Below are 16029 nucleotides of genomic sequence, written 5' to 3' on the forward strand. Positions count from 1 at the left end.
TCTGTTTTGAATTTTTTAAAGTGTCCTTGACATTTTATTCCACATTCTCTTCATAGTCTCGTATTGCCATCGGTACTTAATGAATTTCATTATAGAAGGAAACAGAAGTACTCCTGCTCTTGGCCGTTATACCAGAGCTAGGTGACAGTTTTGGTCTCATCCCTCCTCACAATAACACAGTATAACTGCTGTTTCCTTCCTGGTCACGCTTCACACTGTGAGATGTTAGGCACCCGGCAAGGGGAGTAGTCCCTACAAGATGTTTACTAAATGTTTTGTTGTCGTCGTTCAGTCGCTCAGTCATTTCCGACTTTTTGCCGCACCAGGAAGCATGCGCTTCCCTGTCCTTCACCATCTTCCAGAGCTTGCTGAAACTCATGTCCATTGAGTCTGTGATGCCATCCAACCATCTCATCCTCTGTTGTCCCCTTCTCCTCCTGCCTTCAATCTTTCCCAGCATCAGGGTCTTTTCAATCAGTCAGCTCTTCGTATCAGGTGGCCAAAGTACTGGAGCTTCAGCTTCAGCATCAGTCCTTTCAGTGAATATTCAGGACTGATTTCCTTTAGGATTGATTGGTTTGCACTGCTTGCAGTCCAAGGGACCATCCAAGAGTCTTCTTCAACACCACAGTTCAAAAGCATTAGTTCTTGGTGCTCAGCTTTTTTTACTGTCTAACTCTTACATTCATACATGACTACTGGAAAAATCATGGCTTTGACTAGATGGACCTTTGTCAGCAGATTAATGTCTGCTTTTTAATATGCTGTCTAGGTTGGTCATAGCTTTTCTTCCAAGGAACACGCATCTTTCCTGGCTGCAGTCATCATCTGCAGTCATTTTGGAGCATTGTTTCTCCATCTATTTGCCGTGAAGTGATGGGACTGGATGCCAAGATTTTAGTTTTCTGAATGTTGAGTTTTAACCCAACTTTTTCACTCTCTTCTTTCACTTTCATCAAGAGGCTCCCTAGTTCCTCTTCGCTTTCTGCTGTAAGAGTGGTGTCATCTGCATATCTGAGGTTATTGATATTTCTCCTGGCAATCTTGATTCCAGCTTGTTGTTCATCCAGCGCTGCATTTTGCATGATGTATTTTGCATATAAGTTAAATAAACACGGTGACAATAAACAGCCTTGACACACTCCTTTCCCAATTTGGAACCTGTCTGTTGTTCCATGTCTAGTTCTAACGGTTGCTCCTTGACCTACATATAGGTTTCACAGGAGGCAGATTGAGTGCTTTGGTATCCCCATCTCTTTTAAGAATTTTCCACCATTTGTTGTGATACAAGATAATTAATGTTTAGACATGGCAACCCACTCCAGTATTCTTGCCTGGAGAATCCCATGGATGGAGGAGCCTGGTGGACTACAGTCCACCGGGTCGCAAAGAGTTGGACACGACTGAGCGCTTTCACTTTCACGTGGTAAAAGTAACACCTAACGTGAAAACTTTTGAAACACATGTGTACATGCCCCTGTCCCAAGCTCCTTTCACACCTTTGCTGGTTTGTGAGTCTCTGTTTTACCTTTGATCTATAACATGAAGAAGGTTAAAGCCAGAATCTGTCAATAGTGAAAAGCTTGTGGGTGAGATGAAGAAAAATAATACTGATAAAGGACTCTGGAAGGGTAGTCCACACTTCCTTGTGTGGCTCCTTTGTGCTCTAGTATTATAGTGTGGTATTCTCTTAAAGAGTCACAGTTGTGTATTGTCACAGTCACAGTCTATGTGTGAACTTATGTGTAAGCTTGTGTGCAGTGGTTTAAATGTGTGAATAACCGAGATTGCAGTGATATGTTAAGCATAAAGGCTGTTCTCTGTTGTTATTAGTTTATAAAATACAGTGCTGGATGTATTTATTTTCTGATAGTGACATTGCCTTCATGTTGTCTGTTAAATTACTTATTCCTACTTACTCTTCCTGAGATGAAAATAAGTACCTACCAGAAAATAAATATAGCTCTGAAGAGGAAAAAGCTCAGGTTTGTTAAGAGATGTAACTTTTTTGTCTTTATTAAAGCTGCCAAATGTAGACTTTATAGTCCCAGTGTAAGTTATATATGGATGATTGTTTTAGGGTAAAATGTGGTACCTTTTCTGGATGTTCTCTCAATTAAATTAATCCTTATGTTCAAACATAAATTGAAGCAGAACATGTTCCATTTTCAGTGATTCTCACTAAATTTTGTTTTTGTTGTATTTCCGTCTATATTTAATAATTGAGAGCCTCTTGTGGTTAGGAATAGTGTTTGAGACTTTTGTGAAATCTAATTATTTTAAACTTTTAAGCCTTAAAAAGTGAAATGTAGAGTCATAGTGAAATTTTCTGATGTCTTTCATAGTCTATTCAGCGTTGCTTATTTTAGAGGGGCTAGTACCCGATTTAAAATGTGTGTTTACTGTAGTTGCAGTAATCTTTTCCAAGTTGTTTAGAAATCAGTTCATTTAGCTGCAAAGAGAAAATAAAAAGAAATTTAAAAGACTTATTAGCACAGGGCATGTGAGCCTGCCCATTTCTCTTTATTAACAGTTTACTAAAATGAGTGTCTAACCACTACCCATAAATCGTGTGCACACGTGTGTGTTTGAGCCACAGGTGGGGATCTGCTCATTTGTTTGCCCATTGTGAGGCTGTCTTGTGCCGCCTTGGGGTTTTTGTAAAGGGTGAAGGTCCCTGAATGGAGGCCTTGTGCCCTGCCTGGTTTTGAAATCTTTGCTCTTAATATAAAGGAACCTGCAGGACATGCAGTTGGAAGTCTGTGTAACAAATCAAAGTCTGGGGTCCAGAAGCAAGTGGAGTGTGTGTGTGTATGAGTGGTAATCATCTTTCAACCTTGGCTTTTGTCCCCCACAGCCCAGTTGTTACCGTCTACCAGCAGCCTGATTGAAGAGCTACTGTTTTAAATATTCTCCGATTGCATGTGCTGGAGACTTCACCTAAATGTTACCAGATAAAAGCCTGGACAACTGGGTGTAATTTCTTCCAAAAGTGTAGGGCATTCTGCACTACTAGATGTCTTGACCTGTTGTGTATATAGGGAAAAGGAGTTGGTTGGGAAATGCTATATTGTTGGCATGCTCTTTACCTCAGAGCCTCTTTAAAGGCAGTCTGAACCAAAACTTTGCTAGGTAAGTCTGGTTTGTACAGCTTGTGTACTTTTAGTACCAGCTGTTGGTCCAAAGTTTCTTGGCTTCAGAAGCTGTGTAAGTTCAAGTGTATACTGTATGAGAAAGGGGTGGGGCAACAGAAGCTTTTTATAGGGTTTCAACTCATTACCATTAATTTCTAAAGTGGTATTTTGAAAATTTAACAGGGGAAGTAAAACTTATATATAAAATGTTTCTTTAATTCTAATATGTATTTAAACTGACAGGGAAAAGAAGAGAATTTTATTTTCAAGTGATATTTTCCGTTCTTTTTTTTTCTTCCCTATCAGAAACTGGTTCTTCAACTTACAGTGCCAATTAAGAAATGCTATAATAAGCATTTTACTTTCTGTCCTGCTATTTGACTTCAGGTGTAAATGGGCCTAGAATGTTTAGTAACTAAGTGTACATAGTTAAACAACTAGAGAGCTGACATCCAGTAAGTTTGGTGTGATATTTGGTTTGTATAATATTATTTCAGCATACTATTAAATCATGCAGAATTCTTTCTGGAAAAGTATTCAAGAGGATGCCAGAAAGGCCATGTTAATAATAAGTTTCTGTACTTCAGTAGATTTTGAGTGTGTTTTCTTCCCCACTACTGTTTCATGCTTTATTATGGTTCTTTGATAACTATGCTATGTGAATGTATGGAATTCTATATATGAGTGTTTATTGGTCTTGTAGAAACCTCAGGATACTGTCAGCTTAACTGTTGTTCTATGGGTTATTGAGAGGACATCTTAAAAGTCAGGTGATAATAAAGTTTTCATTGATTATTTTAACAGTTTCAAGGTAATATTAAAGGCAATTCAACCAAAATAAAAATTAATAATATGAACTTTTGGTTTGCTCTAAGAGTTTAGTTATTGCTAGCTTTCTTTCCCATCTTTTACTGACTATCACCTTCCTGCAAAACTCAAATACAGTCTTTAGTTTGTATGGTCACATAATATATTTAATTGTTAATTATACATGTTTTTGCTCTTGATGATATGCTGCCTTCTTGGGTATTTTATTTTTGCTTCTGAGAAAGTGTTACAGAAGTGATAATTACATGTATATGTCTGCTTAAAGTAACATAAGTTGATACTTTGTGATAAGCCTTTGCTTCATCTTAATTACCAAAGAAGCTTATAATTCATTGAGATATTTCTTTATATTTGTGTTTGTTTAGGATATGTCTCAGGAAGGCTATGGAACTAGGTCTCAACCTCCTCTGGCTTCTGGAAAACCTAACCATGAAGACTTGAACTTAATACAACAAGAAAGACCATCAAGTTTACCAGTAAGACAGTTAATTGATTTGGAAATGCAATGAGTTACGGATTTCTAAAATTAGCATTTGCTTTTGTTTATTGTACTTTGTATTAAGACTTGGGGGACAAGTTTCTAGATTTCAGATGTATTTGTGATTTATTAATTTTTGAGCATTTCCTTCTTAAAGGAGCTGTGTAGTTCTGAAAAAGTCTATTTCATTAGTAGGTCTCTCCATGTCCAATGTTGTAGGTATCTCTGAATCCAGTTGGAAGCCTTTATTTGGCTGATAGGTTTTGTGGCAGAAAGATGTTACTGTTGTACAGTTGTGCTTTGCATAACATGGTGCTTCCTGGTAGTGATTCAGAACAGAGATATCTATATAAGAGTTAAATGGAAAGGAAATTCCCATTTGGCAAATAATATAAATGATGAGATAAAGTGTCTAGTGGTAGTTTGAATTTCTTCAGAGACTTTATGTCATGAGAAATGACTTAATCTTTTTTTACTCAAAAGAAAGTACTTTAATTTAGAATTGCAAAATATAGCTTCTAAGTGTTTCCATTAGCAAATCACTGTATTGGGCCTGTTGACTATGGTAGTAGCTGAGTTACAGGTTACATGTTAATTTCCTTTAATAGTTCATCTGTGCTTAATTTTCCTTTTTCCTCCCATAGGCAACCTCATTTAAATTAAAATGAATTCCTTATAAATTAAAAGAATATATGTGTGCAAACAAATTTTTATATTTATTTTCTTGTTAAAATATGTTGACTTAAAGAACTATTGTTATTGCTTAATCTCTATTAAGAGATAGTGTTCAAACTAGCCATGATTGTAATTTGAATTTCAAATATGTTTACATTAAATAAGATTTATCATATTGTTGCTAAACATTTGAGAACCAGCATTTGTGAAGAATGTTATATGTGACATACCCATTTCTAAGTTACATATGGCCTTAGAGTAGAAGGTAAGTAGAGGCTACATGATATATAATATCTTTGCATCTGATGCACATGTACTTGAAACTATAATTTTTACAGATTTTATTTCTATGGTGGGAGGTGCGTAAAATTTACTGTGGTCATTTTTTTAGTTACACTGAAATATTTATTGTCTAGTTATTTGGTTTTTAAAGGAATGAAAAAGGTAATGGACTCTGTTTTATGCTGTAAACTTTTCTCTTCAGCAGATAATCCACAGTTTGGTGAAGCGTGTGTGTTTGTCTGTGTGCGTGCATGCAAATGCACGTGGATGCTGACGATAAATGCAACATTTGCTGAATATTTGGAAGTTGGCTTGTGGTTTTAGGAAATTTAAATTGACTCATGGAAAGGTGGACAGTGAATTCTGCTTTTTTCCACTCAGATTTTTAGTGTTTTAGATAAGCTCATCCTTATAGGTTTCTCATTGGCTGGTGATGTGTACCGTTTACCGGTTGGAAAGTTTGTTATAAACTGATGCTGGTTTTTCTGCATAGGTCTAAGAGTAGTTTGCAGTGTACTGCTTTCTTAATATCCATTTGATCTTTTGGGTCACTTACTAGGCTATGCTTCCTTTCATTGCTCTGCTTTGGAATGAATGGTTGATGTTCAGCTAACTCTATAGCATAATTAGGGGAGGGTTGGGGTGGCAAGAAGTGTGGTAGTCCCAGAAAATTGAAGAGTTCTGCTTTGGGATGCTGCTTTTTAAGTCAATTATTAGAGAAGAGACTCGAAGTATTTTAGGAAATGAACTAGTATATTCTTCAAGAAGTTAAGTCTTCTGGATTATTCTATTTGTATATGTATAATGGCTTACCTTCTTCCTTAATGTTTATCTTGCCTCCTCCCCTAGAGGATTTAAGGTTGCTCATAATGTAAATCTTCTTATGAAGCTGTTGAAAAAAGAAATGCCCTGATTGGTATTTTCTTTTTGTTTTTTTTGGTAACTCACAGATAAATAGGATGCTGATTGACTCAATAACATTTCAGTAATCTTTTTTTAGAGATGAAAGTTTCCAGGTTTTATGGTGACTACATAAAAGCATCAGTTACTGAATAAAGGAAAAATCGTAGAGCAGTTGGTTGTACCCCCTGCCCTCAGTCTGTTAAGGTAAAAATTGGCTTTATTTAAATGAATTTTAGTGCTCTACTTTTCTTTCAACAGGCTTTGTTTGTGTAGAAACGTTTTCTATGTAGGGTTTACAAATATATTTTTCTTTATGTAAATGCTGCATCAATATGTTATATAAAACTAAGGTAATATCAATTTGAGGGAGAGATTTGTTATTCTGTACGGCTCTAATATCATGTATTTTTACTCTTACTAAATATTCCCTAACTTGGGTAAATTGATTGAATAAGTACCATGAAACTATATATATTTGTTATCTTATCTGAATTGGTTATTAAATCTTTTGTGGATTTAGGCTGTGTTTTTTCCTTTTCAAGTGTCAGTGATAAAATTTTGTCTTTTTACTGAAGATTAAAGGCAATCCATCATATTTTTAATCTTTTGTTTTGTAATTTTGAGTCAAATTCAGGCTCTTACCTGTTCATTTAAGAATATGTGGTAAAAATTATTCTAATGTATAATCAAGTCTATAACCATTGTATATGTGACTATAAGAAGGAAGCTTCTGAAGTAATTGTTTCTTAATTTTTTGCTTAAATTGAGTTAGACTGATAAGAGTTTGTAGTGTTTTCCTATAGCTCTGCATGTTTGATATTTTCTTTAGTGTATTTTTGTTATACAGTTAACTCTCCATTATAAGAAATCAAGGTATTTCCTTATGCTTGATCTAGAATTTGATTCTCTCAGCAAGCTGTCCTTTCACCATGGTTTAAATTGGTATCTGTCTATATTTGCATGTCATTAAATTCTTGATGATCTTCAGTAGCTAATGCAGTTTTGTTTTCTGGCTGACAAGGCTCTTTAGATCATCCACGTAAAGCCAGTGACACGTAAATTAATATTTGTTGTCTTGCTGTCTTGGGGCCATCACCAGTAACGTTTACTTTTCACTTAATGCACTCAGACCTAAGCTCGGAACAAATCTTCCGAAATAAGATTTCTATACTAATTTCTTTCTTTCTTAATCATATAACCTTTTTCCTGTTGAAGTTCATTAGCTTACATATCCTTGATGTTACCATTATTAAGAAATCTTAGTATATAACATAATATAAGAATTAGCTTGAAGAATTCTGTCTCCTTGGGATATTACCACTTAAAATTTTAGCACATTCTATAGTTCTTTTCTGCCTCTAATATTGATATGAAATGAAGCCATCATTAAGCAAAATATACAGTGGAATGCTAAAAAAAACTGTTACAGCTTATCAACACTTTTATTTTGTAAACACTGAGTGTATCTTAATTTACACTTTAAGATAACTCCCCAAATGCAATTTTAATACATTTCTGTTGAGTCTTTTTAACTTTTTCATCACTTATGGCATTTGCTAGTAATCCTCTTATTGCTTTCATAGTTGTCTTGCCTGACCCTCTTATCCCTAAGAGACGAGGATCTTTTTTTTATAGTATTTGTTATGTTTTTAGGTCAGTTCAGTCACTCAGTCATGTCTGATTCTTTGTGACCCCGTGGACTGCAGCATGCCAGGGTTCCTTCTCCATCACCAACTCCCAGAGCTTGCTCAAACTCATGTCCATCGAGTTGGTGATACCATCCAACCATCAAATCCTCTGTCATCCCCCTCTCCTCCTGCCTTCAATTTTTCCCAGGTTCAGGGTCTTTTCCAGTGAGTCAGTTCATTGTATCAGGTGGCCAAAGTATTAGGGCTTCAGCTTCAGCATCATTCCTAAAAGAAATCATTCAGGACTGATTTCTTTTAGGATTGACTGGTTGGATCGTATTGCAGTCCAAGGGACTCTACAAGAGTCTTCTCCAACACCACAGTTCAAAAGCATCAATTCTTTGGCGCTCAGCTTCCTTTACAGTCCACCTCTCACATCCACATGTGACTACTGGAAGGACTGATGTTGAAGCTGAAACGCCAATACTTTGGCCCCCTGATGCGAAGAACTGATTCATTTGAAAAGACCCTGATGCTGGGAAAGATCGAAGGCAGGAGGAGAAGAGGATGAGATGGTTGGATGGCATCACCGACTCAATGGACATGCTGCTGTTGCTAAGTTGCTTCAGTTGTATCCAACTCTGTGCGACCCCATAGTCCAACTCTATGCAACCCCATAGACGGCAGCCCACCAGGCTCCCCACGTCCCTGGGATTCTCCAGGCGAGAACACTGGAGTGGGTTGCCATTTCCTTCTCCAGTGCGTGAAAGTGAAAAATGAAAGTGAAGTCGCTCAGTCATGTATGACTCTCTGCGACCCCCCGGACTATAGCCTACCAGGCTCCTCTGTCCAAGGGATTTTCCAGGCAAGAGTACTGGAGTGGGTTGCCATTTCCTTCTCCACAATGGACATGAGTTTGAGTAAACTCCGGGAGTTGGTGATGGACGGGGAGGCCTGGTATGCTGCAGTCCATGGGGTTGCAAAGAGTCTGACACGGCTGAGCAACTGAACTGAACTGGAAAAACCATGGCTTTGACTAGGTGGGCCTTTGTCAGCAAAGTAATGTCTGCTTTTTAATATGCTGTCTAGGTTGATCAAAGCTTTTCTTCCAAGGAGCAAGCGTCTTTTAGTTTCATGGCTGCAGTTCACCATCTGCAATCATTGTGGAGCCCCAAAAAACAAAGGCTCCAACTGTTGCCACTGTTTCCCCATCTATTTGCTATAAAGTGATGGCACTGGATGCCGTGATCTTAGTTTTCTGAATGTTGAGTTTTAACCCAACTTGTTCACTTTTCTCTTTCACTTTCATCAAGAGGCTATTAGTTCCTCTTCACTTTCTGCCACAAGAGTGGTATCATCTGCCTATCTGAGGTTATTAATATTTCTCCTGGCAATCTTGATTCCAGCTGTGTTTCATCTAGCCCTGCATTTTGCATGATATACTCAGCATATAAGTTAAATAAGCAAGGTGACAGTATACAGCCTTGACACACTCCTTTCCCAGTTTGGAACCAGGCCATTGTTCCATGTCCAGTTCTAACTGTTGCTTCTTGACCTGCGTACAAGTTTCTCAGGAGGCAGATCAAGTGGTCTGCTCATTCTCTTCTCTTGAAGAATTTTCCACAGTTTGTTGTGATCTACACAAAGGCTTCATAGTCAATGAAGCAGAAATGTATGTTTTTCTAGAATTCTCTTGCATTTTCTGTGATCCAGTGGATGTTGGTAACTTGATCTCTGGTTCATCTGCCTTTTCTAAATCCAGCTTGAACATCTGGAATTTGTCAGTTCACGTACTGTTGAAGCCTGGCTTGAAGAATTTTGAGCATTACTTTGCTAGTGTGTGAAATGAGTGCAGTTGTACGGTAGTTTGAACATTCTTTGGTTGCCTTTCTTTGGGATTGGAATGAAAACTGACCTTTTCCAGTCTTGTGGCCACTGCTGAGTTTTCCAAATTTGCTGGCATGTTTGCAGCACTTTCACAGCATCATCTTTTAGGATTTGAAATAGCTGGAATTCCATCACTTGCAATAGCTTTGTTTGTAGTGATGCTTCCTAAGGCCCACTTGAGTTCACACTCCAGGATGTCTGGCTCTAGATGAGTGATCACACCATCGTGGTTATCTGGGTCATGAAGATCTTTTTTGTATAGTTCTGTGTGTTCTTGCCACCTCTTTTGAATATCTTCTGCTCTGTTAGGTTCATACCTAATTATTATGTTTGACTCAGTAAGTGTTTTCTAATAGAATTTATCTAAGAATTGTTAAATACATTCTTCCCCCAGCTTCAGAATTTTCCTTTTAATTGCTTATAGAATCTTTCCCAAGGTATCAAACTGACATCCAAAGAGCATATATTCTCCATATGCTACTTATTCTAAAAGAGTATACGAATGTGATATCTGTATTGGCAGGATGGTTTTATTTTTAAAACTATTTTCTTTTATTGTAGAATGACATTTGAGTTTACGTCGATAACCTTAAGCTCCAAGAAAAAGTGGGCACTTTTGTAGTATTAATCTAAAAACAGTTTGAAAACATTATTTTCTTAGTAATATATATTTTTAATCGTGAAAATAAATAAATTGACAAACAGTAATCATAATTTCAGTAATACAGTACAAAAATATGTTGCTAATGAATTATTTATAAATATATATAAAAAATTTTAAAAACAGGTTTTGAAATTTTATCTTCCATGTTTTAAGCAAATAGTGCTCTCTCCTCTAGGGAGTCTTGAAGAGTTGTGGATACTCCTCAGTTTAGAAATAACTTAATTTGTTTTTTCTTTAGCGTGACCTGCCACCGGTTTGTATTTCTGATAGTAGGTCCATTATTCTGTTTACCTAAGATACAGACTAATGTCAGTCATATTCAAAAGGCCTTTGAAGGCCCATCAGGACATTAAAAACCTCGTTCTGACCTTTTCTTCCTTAAATAGGAAACATTTAAAGAGGTTGACATGAAGAGGGTTTGAGCTTTCCAAGTTTAGTAAAAACTCTAAATGTCCTGTGGAAAACAGGGCTTATGACACTTCTATTGAGTTTGCAATTAGAAGGAAGTATTGAGGATTACATAAAACATTTTTTTCCACTTTGTGAAAGGAAGGAGGTAGTAAATGCTGGTTGTTCTTTGAAATAGTGTTAAACAGGATGTTGGAAGCCTGAAAGAGAATGGTTGGAAAGCTGTTATTACCAGGAATATTCTTTGGGGTTAGGCATTAGCAACAGAGCATGTAATCATTTGCCTTTACCGAAAAAGAGTACTCTATGTATGTGTTTATTTTATTAGTCTTTAATGACATATGTGGGGTTAGGGGTGGATTATCATGCACTTTGGAAGCATGTAAGAAAAGTTATATGCTAATAAGAACATTTTAAGTGTGTGGATTTGATAATATAGTTCCTGTGAATGATTGGAAACTATTGGAAAAAGCTTTAGTAAATGGAGCATTTTTTAAAAACTGGGTTTTGCATTTTATCAAGTTCTCAACCCATCTAAGAACACAGATTATTAAGATGATCTTAACCTGTTAGTTGGCAGGTTTTTGTAAAACTTAAAATCTGTCAAGTAAGAATTAGATGTATGGCTGCTGAATGAACTTTTTAAAAAAATTTTTTTTTATTTGTATCTTGAGCTTGATTTAAAGGTTATCATTAAAAGGTTAAGAGCATAACTGTCATTTGTTGATTGTTCTCAAATCATCCTGAACATTTAAAAAATTCCAAGTTAATAAAAGAGAAGTTTAATCTGTTGTTCCCTTAGCCCATTGTTCAGCATTGATTATCCCCATGTGCAGCTGAAGACATCATGTGTTGGTTATCACTGTTTCCTAGGTGTCATTAGACTGTGTTGAGTCTTGGTGTCATGAAAGAGTTGTAGAAAGTGGGCACCTGGTGAAGGGAGCAGGAGGTTCTCTTAGGATGTGTCTTGTCCACACGAGTGTCCGTAGACACGGTTAACCATTTGGCACAGTTTTGAAACTGAAGGTACAGACAAATTTTAATACCTTGGAGAAGTGTTAAGTGGAGCACAGCACACTCTGTTTCTTAACTAGGATTTACCATATTTACAAATGTAATTTTAGCCTCTGATCTATGCTATATGGAGATGTCAATATTTTTCAGATTAAATTTGAGAGAAATATGAAAAGACCTTGCTTTGAAGTCCTAATTTAGAAAAAATGATAGTGACTTTGACAGATGTTTATTTTCTAACATGGATTATTTCTTTAAGATGTGATAATTTGTAAGTTTATCCCCCAGAGTATTTTTGTGATACTTTGAAAATAGAGGAAACAGTTGAACTTCAGCAAGGTAAGAAGTCATAGGAAGTGAAAAGGTATGTTTCTCCCTCTTTCAAAACAATCTTCCACTTAAATGTTTGTTCTGTAAATGAATGTTCAATAAAACCTCACCAGTTTGGATTTCTTCCAGGTTACAGCAGGCTAAATATATGGAAAGTCTAAATAAATAAGTATTTTAAAAGAACTATAGTTTGTTTTTAAATAACTCAAATGGTTGTGTGCAAAGTGTTTCTAAATTGAGATCTTTTAGTCCTTTTGAAATACATGGGTAATTCTAAATTCCTTATAGCTGAGATATTTGCTTAGTGGCAAAATGTTATTTAAAAAAAATCATCTAATTTTTAAAAGCATGTTTTAACTAAGCATATCCCCCTGCAGACCTTTTCACATAATATTCTGAGGCTTTCCATTTAAAAATTTGGGGGAAATGAATTTTAACCCATTTTATGGAACTGTCAATTCAAAAAAAAAAAAAAATGGATTCCCATAAAAAATACACAGTAGCTAAAATTGGAGATGAAGAGAGGCTGAAACATAACTGATTTTCAGGATATTGGTTTTGATAATAGAAGGATAACTATGATCTATAGTTGATAAATGAGGCTCATTAAGTAAGGGATGATAAATGCAGATATTCCTGGCTAATAGAAAAGTCGGCATACATATTTTGCTGTAACAAAGGGGAGACTGGGAGGTTCTGACCAGCTTTTGGCTCTTCAGGGGCCCTGTGTGAGACCGTGGAGCCTTCTCTGTGGCCTCACAGGCTGGAATGCATGTAACTCTCAAGTCTGTCAGCAAACAGCCACAGAATCATACCTGGACGTAAGCCTGTCTTACCAGAGCTACGGTCTCTGAACAGAAGGGGGCAGGCAGCAGTGTTGGACTTTTGTACAAACCACAAAAAGCATTGTGTGTGAGGGATCCTCATATGTGGGCATGGGACCTCAAAATACGATTTAATCCATTTTTGTTGAATCTTTTGAACTTTTTTAGCCCTTATGGCATTTACTAGTCATCCTCTTATTATTTTATAATTGTCTTGCCTCTCCCTCTCACCCCAACAGACTAGAATCTTTTCATAGTATTTATTATGTTTTCAGTAAGTATTTCATAATAGAATTTATATAAGAAGTTTTAAATAAGTAGATCGTTGTCAGTGTAGCTCCTTTGAGTTTTAATTTTGATTTTTTTATGTGAGAACAAAAAAATGAGTGATGTTCAGAAGTACCCTTTCTTATTTTAACCTACTGTTTCTGTCTCTATAAATGGTAGTTCTTGGGCATGTTGAGCTAGAAAGCCTCCCCTTTTTCTTCCTAGTGCTTCTCCTGTTCTACCCCACTAGAGGGGTAGCAGGCTTCCTCCAGATTATACAGGCTTTAGCCATTGTTAAGACTTTGAATGCATTGAACTTTATATTAGCCAAGTTAGCTGGGAAGTAAATTTTAATTTGCAGAGATCTACTTTGTAACTGAAGGCACAGGTCTGTTTTATGTAACAAGAGATATATAACCAGCAGGAACTCATAGTAGCATTTGTGAACTGGTTAATTGCTCTTATTTTTCTTTTGAAGTGGAGGTAACTATTTTTAATAATAACTGTCGGTTTAGGAAAGGAAATAAATATATAGAGAGAAGGTTCTTACCTGAGAGCAAAAATTTCTATTCTTCCTTCATGATGTAAGATTTTAGAGTTGTCTCTCTCTCATCTTTTTTCTCTGCCTTCGCAAAATTGTTGTAAAATAACTGAATGGTCTTGTTTTCCTTTGTTTGGGTCAAGAAATTTTAGCTGAAAATTGTTACTGTGTGAAAGAAGATTATTGACTCAACAAGCCTTCAATTTTCCGTGAATAACACCCCCACCCCCTAGCTTCAAGAACATGCCGTGCATGCATTCTATTTTAAAATATAGACTGTAATTTAAAACAGGCAGTTTGATGCCCCACTGAACTTTGTTTAAGCCTTGAATAAAAGAGGGGAGAAAAAAGCTTTAAGCCACAAAAAAGTGATTAAGCTTTCACAACCACTTTTCTTCATAATACATTTTATGGAAAAAAAAAAAAGCTTCCAGGTACTGATGTTTTCTCTTTCCTTATGACCTGCGTTTTATCCAGTGTTAGACTGTGGTGTTTGCATTTTTTTCTCTTTATTTCATTATCGTCCTGTCATTCACTGTTTAAAGTATTCAGAGTAGTGTTCATTTGCACTGGAATGTGTGTGCTGTGTGTATCTGTGCATGTTGTCCACATACAGTGTGTATGAGAAGACTGATTCTAAAACTGAACACATAGTCTTTAGTATTCACTTATTGATAGCTAATTTTCTAGAGTTCTCTTGTTTTAAGTAGTACCTGATTATTAGACCAAAAGTGAAAGTGTTAGTCGCTCAGTCGTGTCTGACTTTTTGCGGCCCTGTGGACTGTGTCCATGTAATTCTCCAGGCAAGAATATTGGAGTGGGTTGCCATTCCCTTCTCCAGATTAGTAGACTAGACTGATATAAATGTTTAACTGTAATTATTTTTTTACTATCAGATCATTATAAAAATGATTCACTTAGAAAGAAGCAGTTTATATTACTTGCCTCCCTTCTCACAGAAATGAAAGTGAACAGCTTATAATGACTTGTATGGAAGGAATGATGACTTCGTTTTAATAAAATAGTATATTTTGAACTGAAAACCTGTTGTAATGATAATGGCTGAATGGGAAACAGAACTGAGTCTCAGCCAAGGTTCTGATCTTGAGTAGTTTGTGTCACTGCTCAGGATGTGTGTGTCTGAAAAGTGAATGTTAGAGCATGTTCCAACTTCTAGATTTTACATTAAAGGCTTTCTTTGTTAGTATATAAGAAAAGCACTGATAAAAACGAACTCTCTGCTTTCAGGAAGAAATTAAATGAGAGAAGGGCAGCCGTCTAATAATAATCGTCAGTAATGGTCTGTGTATGCCCTTGGTGGTTTCTCTCCCATTCTTAGGAGCCATTTGCTTTTGAACATATTTAGGGATTTGAAAGTGAAAATCACTTAGTCATGTCCGACTCTCTGTAACCCCATGGACTGTATACTCCATGGAATTGTCCAGGCTAGAATACTGGAGTGGGTAGCCGTTCTCTTCTCCAGGGGATCTTTCAAACCCGGGTCTCCCACATTGCAGGCAGATTCTTTACCAACTGAGCCACCAGGGAAGCCCAAGTATACTTGAGTGGGTAGCCTATCCCTTCTCTAACGTATTTTCCTGACCCAGGAATTGAACCAGAGTCTCCCGCATTGCAGGCGGATTCTTTACCAGCTGAGCTACTAGGGAAACCCTTAGGGATTTAGGGATTTGGGGTTGCCTGATTGAGAGCCTAGCCTTACTCTTTAGGTCATTGGGGAGCCATGGGCCTTTTTGTGGACTCTGTCTCTAACTTCTCAGGAATTGCAGAGGTACCCCTCTCTCCCCATATGGTCAGTCTGAGAGTCTGAGGTATTTGAGTCAGGGACATATAGGGAGGAGAAAAGTTCACAGAGAAATTGAGAAGTACATATTCCAGATTCTTTATGAACTCCTGCTAAAGCAGGGGTTTGGGGGTAGTGGGGGGTGGGTAAAAATGACAAAGCTGCTGCAGAACAATGAAATCTTGTCACTGTGTAATGCAGAGTCTAATGCCTTTTTCTCCTGGACCAGTGGGAACTCAGTAGAGACAGTTTTCTGAACTAAGATGATAAGGCATGAATGGATTTTAATTTCATGCTGGTGAAAGAAAGGCCCTGCTAGTCTATATCTGAGGACTCTATTTACTTCTGACACTCCAGGTTTACAT

The 16029-nt window shown here is 36.8% G+C and overlaps 1 protein-coding gene across 25 annotated transcripts in view; it reads left to right on the forward strand.

Moving 5' to 3' along the window:
- Positions 1–16029, forward strand: part of ARID1B (AT-rich interaction domain 1B) — a 435290-nt gene that overhangs the window by 151306 nt on the left and 267955 nt on the right. For all 25 annotated transcript variants that reach the window (XM_086318501.1, XM_086318510.1, XM_086318502.1 and 22 more), the window contains exon 4: positions 4328–4438. In XM_086318501.1, coding sequence (XP_086174627.1) covers positions 4328–4438 — 111 coding nt within the window. The remainder of the gene's footprint in view (positions 1–4327; positions 4439–16029) is intronic.

This window comes from Bos grunniens, chromosome 9, assembly GCF_055505025.1.
Source record: "Bos grunniens cultivar Pamir isolate PY7600 chromosome 9, Bosgru_T2T1.0, whole genome shotgun sequence".
NCBI classification, from domain to species: domain Eukaryota; kingdom Metazoa; phylum Chordata; class Mammalia; order Artiodactyla; family Bovidae; genus Bos; species Bos grunniens.